The sequence below is a fragment of the Ruditapes philippinarum genome, unplaced genomic scaffold, assembly GCF_026571515.1.
Source record: "Ruditapes philippinarum isolate M1 unplaced genomic scaffold, ASM2657151v2 ctg3714_1_1_1_1, whole genome shotgun sequence".
NCBI classification, from domain to species: Eukaryota; Metazoa; Mollusca; class Bivalvia; order Venerida; family Veneridae; genus Ruditapes; species Ruditapes philippinarum.
The window spans coordinates 1,576-8,997 of record NW_026862021.1 but is presented as its reverse complement, the minus strand read 5'-3'; the positions used below and the strand labels follow the sequence as shown (position 1 = coordinate 8,997).

At 34.0% G+C, this 7,422-nt stretch overlaps 1 protein-coding gene across 1 annotated transcript; it reads left to right on the top strand.

Moving 5' to 3' along the window:
- The first annotated feature begins 289 nt into the window (after window positions 1–289).
- On the top strand, window positions 290–4,361 carry LOC132717691 (spore coat protein SP96-like). Its single transcript, XM_060701229.1, has 4 exons — window positions 290–455; window positions 2,121–2,214; window positions 3,105–3,260; window positions 3,859–4,361. The coding sequence occupies exons 1-4, from the start codon at window positions 363–365 to the stop codon at window positions 4,359–4,361; spliced, it is 846 nt and encodes a 281-aa protein (XP_060557212.1). The 5' UTR covers window positions 290–362.
- Window positions 4,362–7,422: the final 3,061 nt, after the last annotated feature.

The window sequence follows — 7,422 nt, the reverse complement described above, 5'->3', positions numbered from 1 at the left end:
GAGAATGACAGAACGTCAAAAGGGGGTACCCATGAACTATTTCTCAAGTAAAAAATAGTGGTCCCCTTTAAACACGATTTCTCTCTTTATAGGGGTTGATGTAATAGGGAAACTGTCAGGTTCCTTTTTTAAATGATGAATATTTATATTAGACAGAATCGATCCATGCATTCTTATTCCTTTTAAACGTTTACCGGATGTGAGAAATTTGGTCCGGAATTCTGGGAAAGGTTCGCTATTTCGGGCGTTCAAATGCCCCCGGTAAATTCGTTGTCTAGTTGGCTAGATCACTACGTGACTGTGCCGTGGAATGCGGATTGAGATCTTCATGTGTTGGACTTAATTATGAGAGGCTTGCAAAAATGTGCGAGCTGCTTGGAGCGTCTTCTTTACCATTTGAAGCTGGCAAGAGCAAAGGTTGGGTATACGTACAAAAGGATGACGCAATGAAGAAGGTGGGTTTTGTTTTTCAATGCATCATAAATAAATCAACAAACAATACAAATTTACTACATGTATCTTATCAGACATTTTTTCACAAGATTTTGTTGCAATACGGAACGCATGATATTATGGGTGTTGCTTTTATGTAAATTTATTTGAGCATTTTTGTTTGTAAATCTTTTTACTTTAACATATTCCTCAACATGTGGCCATTCCAAATATCAATTTTTTATATATAAGCATGTCACAATTTCGTTATGTAAAAATCCCCCTAGTATGTGAAATGATTAGCAACCATGCAGGTAATAAAAATTTAATGTTAATCAAAATATATGGTACATATCGCTAAGGGGAAGATTTTTGTTGGGCTTGGTAAAAATTAACAAGACCGGTCATGAAATAACACTCGTGGATGTCAAATAACACTTGGAATTTAATAACGGAACTGTGATAGCTGTTGGATATAATACATTAATATAAACTCATCACTGTGACCATCCTTAACACAGGAATGTGATATCAATACCTATGTTTTGTGACTTGCAAAAATATGCTGCATCTCATCGGAAAGTGTGGTCTTTGTCAGTCAAAAGTTACGTGAAGTAAAGCTTGCACAGGGCCAGAAATTTGTTAGCATTCTCCTTTGGATGTTGACTTTGAATCCATCATAACATTGATTTACTCTGATACAGTTGGGATATGTTAAAAAAGATGAGTCAATTGTGTTCTCTGCGCCGACATGTATATAGCGGTACGGCTGTCGACGGTTGAACGGCTGTCTGTCCATTTGATTGTACGGTGTGCATTATGCCTCAGAAATCAATATTTTTTTATTCTTTAGAAAAGTCGGATATGAGTTAAATAATATTTTGATAATGAATTTAAAGCATCTTAGATGTGAATCAACTGCGAAATGTAGAATTAAATGTGCTACACGGGTTAACGTGTTTTAAAGGAAGCAAAATATAATCAAACAAAATATTGACTCTCTATAATCATACCAATTGCCAAAGAGCAAAAGAACCGAAAGATGTTTCATCATATATGGCCAATGTGTATTTTATTTGAAACCGTAATAAGTTACCAATAAAATAAAAACATATTGAGAAATGAAATGGCCCCTTAAAACTGAAAAGAAGACTATAATGTTATATTACATCAACACATGTAAAAAACTATTGTGTTGTTACTTCATAGGAAAATTGTACACATATGTTTTCAATCTATTTAATTTTAGGACATTATATTTTATCTTAGGACATTATATTTTATCTACTTAGGACATTTGATTTTATCTAAGGACATTATATTTTATTTTAGGAAATTATATTTTATCTTAGGACATTATGTTTTATCTTAAGACATTATATTTTATCTAAGGACATTTGATTTTATCTAGGGACATTATATTTTATTTTAGGAAATTATATTTTATCTTAGGACATTAGGTTTTCTCTTAAGACATTATATTTTATCTAAGGACATTTGATTTTATCTAAGGACATTATATTTTATTTTAGGAAATTATATTTTATCTTAGGACATTAGGTTTTCTCTACATTATATTTTATCTAAGGACATTTGATTTTATCTAAGTACATTATATTTTATTTAAGGAAATTATATTTTATCTTAGGGCATTATGTTTTCTCTTAAGACATTATATTTTATCTTAGGACATTATGACTGAATACTGTGGTAGCAGTGATGATTGCCCTCCTGGGCAAACATGTTGCAAAGAAGGCTCAAACTTCCGGTGTGGAATTAAAGGTATATTGACAATATTAATGTGAAATCATCAATTTAAAATAAACAACAAGTATCGTTAAAAACATTCTCGGCCGAAGTAAACCTGCTGTAACTTGCATAGGTTATTTCGGCGTTTGTTTTAATTCATAAAGAAATTTTCAGTTTGTAATTTTTTCAACATCCAATGAACATCCCACCTATATATCAAGTTCTTCCCTCTATAATTTAGAGGAAGTAAACCCGTTCTCAGACAGACTTCGTCCGGAAAAAATGACTCAGACCAAATACGCTACCAAAGCATCTCCCGGGGATCGAACCCACGCCAGAGAGGTGACTAACACCGATAAGGTTGACTAGCCCTTGAGATATGACCAAAAAAAAAACAACAACCAGATAACCAAACAAACGAACTTACACTGTGTAGATCTAATTCTGCCAACTCACCAATTATTACATGTCATTTTCATGCTCTTTCAAATTAAGTTCTGCTTCACAGTGAAATTATCAAAATATATAGAGGATATTGAATGAGTGTAAGTTCAATACTGAATTTATTGCACGAGTTGAATAAAACTATATCATGCGAGCCTCTGGCGAGATTCAACTCGTGCAATAAATTAGTCATGAACTTACACGAATTTAATATTCTATTAATCACATACCCAAAATAAAGACCGTTTAAAGTGAATTAAGAGTCATTTTCATTGACGCACCTATAGTATAACGCTAACATACAGCGCCTCTTTACACTATGTTTGTATAACGATTATGACGTCATGTAAAAATATATGCACGGCCGTGCAATATCATTTTTACGGAATCGCAAAATCGGCACGGGTGTGTGATTAAATTCTATATATAGTTTATAACATATAGAAAATTAACTTATTCTGCCATTCTCGATGATTCAGAATGTCTCAAACCCATTGCAATTTCCGGTGACTACAAACCAAATGGCGGCTTTATGCTACACGTTGGCGCTACGATCAGGATGACCAGTAACATTAGCCGTCCATACTTCATTCGGTGCTGTGCCAACGGCAGTTGGGCGGAGAATAATTGTTCAGGTATTTTCTTTTTAGGGACGCGTGTACCTTTTTCCTGTTGTTGTTGTTGATCTTTGAAGATTTGTGGGCACTGTTTATGTCCCATGGCGACTGTAGCAGACACTATATGCCTTCTTTTATGCTCTATGTGAGCTGGCTGGGAAACTGCCTCCCATTATAAAGAATTCAACGTCTTTAGAGGGATTCGAATATACCGTCTTGCGGTGCTTAAAATTCAAGTATGCAGCATAAATTGATTTTAATGAATTACAATAACATCTAATTATTAATAGTGAAATGAGAAATCTAATAAATGTATTTCTGTAAATAGACTAGTTTGTTGAGTTATGTTTGTATAAAAGGGTGTGTTCACGAAATCATAGCTGAACCTACTTGATACATTAAAAAGTTTAATGTTATATATTTTGTTCAATAACGCTTTAATCTATTTTCTTAAATGAGTTAATTAAACGAATAAAGATATGAATGTGACGTGAGTTCATAAAAATAATCTATTTTTATTATAAAAACTATTCAGTCAGTTAAATCTTTACAGTCCCTTTCGACCCACCTATTTTATTTACATATTTAAATGATTTAAAATGTCAAACGTTTACAGCAACACCAGTGTCAACATTACCACCTGTAACACCAGCTGTAGCCACAACGACGTCAAATCCGACGTCATCGGCGGCTCAGACGTCACAGGAAGCATCAACGACGTCAAATCCGCCGTCATCGGCAGCTCAGACGTCACCAGAAGCATCAACAACGCAAATTCCGACGTCATCGGCGGCTCAAACGTCACCAGAAACATCAACGACGTCAAATCCGACGTCATCGGCAGCTCAGACGTCCCCAGAAACATCATCGACGTCAATTCCGACGTCAACGGGGGCTCAGACGTCCCAAGAAACATCAACGAGGCAAATTCTGACGTCTCCAGTAACCACAACAACGCCAATTATAACTTCACAGACGACTTCAACACCACAACCGTCCATATCTATCGATGAAAACGATTGGTACACTCTGGAATCCGAGACAAGGAGGCGACAACTGGCACCAGTCATGGATGCTGAATTAAGCTGGAAAAATGCTATGGTGGCTAGAATTATCTAATGTTGATTATTATCAAACTAATTAAATTAAATATATAGATGATTTTGAATAAGTGTAAGTTCAATACTGAATTTATTTCACAAGTTGAATAAAATTTTATTATGCGAGCCTCTGTCGGGCTTATTAAAATTTCATATAACAAGTTAAATAATTTCAGTAATGAACCTACAATAATTTTATTGTATATTCTATTATATTCTACGAGGGATGTCGATATATCACATAACTTAAAAAAACCTGTTTTTCAGTTGAAATAATATTTTTTTCGTTGACGAGCCTATTTAGTGTAACGCTGACTTTTAGCGCGCTTTTACGCAATGTTTGTATAATGCAAATGACGCCACGTCAAAATATATGCACGGACGTGTCATAACATTTTCACGGAGCCGTGAAAGCTGTGCGGGTATGTGATAAAAAAAAAACTCATTTTAAAGGACCACTGATAGTCCACTGAATTTTACTGGATTTATTGTCGGCTGAGACATCCAAGATAGCGTCCACAATGGCCGCTAAAATATGAAGATTTCTTTCTTAATACTTAACTTTTAGTTTTTAAAACGTTTAACGCCATGTTTTTCGTTTTTTTACATGCAACATTTCATGTTTTCATTGTCATAATAAAAATCACACATGGAGTCAAACTGGTAGGAGCACGGGGATTATATTATCATATTTTCAAAAATCAAAGTACTGAAAGTACCCGTATAGGATTGTAATGAATATAAAGGCGAAATGTACTATTTCAACTTCAAACTATTCCCATATCAAACTGATAGGGCCAGCAAGTTCATTATTTATTTCATGCTTTCCAGTGTTTTATTGTAATATATCAGATGATTATATTCTGATAAACCACTAGTGAAATTTATAAAATATAATTTTCACTGTAGCCGAACTATATCTGAATGCGAATGAAAAGAAAATCATAACTAAATGGAATAACAGACAGAAATAAATGCCGTCATGCGTAAATTTTGCTTCTTTAGGAAAAGAAAGTCGACGTCACCATACATCATGTTAAAAATGTTACAAAATAAGAGAAATTTAACAGAACTATATTTCAAAATTGATGATGTGACGTCATGATGTGATGACGTCACAAAGGAGAATGCACGACATTACGCGGCAAAATCAGTAAAAAAATACTTAAAATCACTTAAAAAGCATGAAATAAAAAGAAAATTTATTTGTTTTACCTATAAGATTGAAATATATTTCATTCGTGAACACCAGCTATTATATTTTCACTCGTGGCTACGCCACTCGTGAAAATATTGCATCTGGTGTCCACTCAGTGAAATTATATTTCAATCTTACATGCAAAACAAACAAATATCCTCTATTTATTACATGCTTTTCGGTGGTTTATAGAAATATATCAGTGAAATAAAAACTGATAATTTCACTGTTTCAAACAGTGAAATTACCAATTTGATAATTTCACTGTTTTGAATATTTGAGCCCGTTACGTTGTTTCAGTGAAATAAAAAGCGTTCACAGTACTGGAAACCAACTTAATGACGTGACGTCGTAAATGACGTCACGTTGTATAATTATTTGGCGCCCTTTTCATTTAGTACTAGGTTAAAATGTCTTTTATAACGTTTCTTTGCATATAATAAAAAGAAAATTTGTTTACTTTAATGTAAGATCGAATTATATTTCACCTCGTGAACACCAAAAGTTCATATTTCACTCGTGGCTGCGCCACTCGTGAAATATACCTTTTGGTGCTCACTCGGTGAAATATATTCCGATCTTACACTGAACTAAACAAATATCCTCTATATAAACCGTGGCGCTGTCCAGAGTGTAATAAAGCCATGTAATAAAAACGATATTACACAAGTGTAATAACACTTTGACGTGACGTCATTTGCGCTATATAGACACATAGCGTTAAAGCGCGCTAATGTTAGTGTTACACTTTAGGCGCGTAATTGAAAAATTACTCATTTTAAAGGTTTACTGTTCTTATTTTATAAATGTGATAAAAAAATATTATATTCGTGTATATTCAATACTAAATTTATTGAACTCGTTGAATAAAACAATATTATGCTCGTCAGAGGCTCGCATTATATGATTTTATTCAACTCGTTCAATAAATTTAGTATTAAACTACACTTATTTAATATCCTCTCTATATAATTTATGCACAGCATGAAAACAAATGCTTGTAAACACATCATTTGACGTCATAAATGACGTCAATGAACAAATTGACATGAAAATTACCTCAGCACTTACATACATGCAGTTCAACATAATTTTTATCAATTGTCCCTTTTACTAACATATTAGAATGGAAATAGATGCAGCGTTTATCGTGAATATGCTTTGTAATAAATCACACAGGCCTATCGGCCTTGTGGTTATATGTAGCAACGCTATATGTCGCAACGCCGCTATATGTCGCAACTAACGCTAAATGTCGCAACGCTGACGCTATATGTCGCAATCAACGCTAAATGTCGCAATCGCCTACCGCTAAATGTCGCAACGTTGCCGCTATATGTCGCACAAAAATCGATTGCCGCTAAATGTCGCAACCCCTTGACGCTAAATGTCGCACTTGGTGGAAAAGTCAAATCAGATCAGGCACATTGACCGATTGGTTTCCATTTATATTTGTAACAAAACTACCTTTCACAAATACATATTTCGCATTTTTATCCTGTCACTTGTATCAATTTCGGCCCGATAACAAGGTGCCGTATATTTTTACTGATCTACGGCACTTGATCACGTGATATGCATGGTTTGTCGGACTACTTTTCAAGAAAAAATGTAATTATTTCCAATAGAGGCCGTTCCAGTGGTATGAAAAAAACTGTCGTTAAATCTTATGTGTGTAGAAGAACGAATTTTGGAAACGTTGATAAAACTTTGTTTGTCTATTTTATTTCACTCTATAATTTTTCAAGCGAAATAAAAATTATTAAAAGTGAATAAGTGTAAACCTTAACTCCACCTGAGTTAACCTGAACTCGTTTGCGACATTAAAATAGCGTACTTGATTTGATTGCTTTGCACGTGCTGTATGGCGCTACATTGTGAC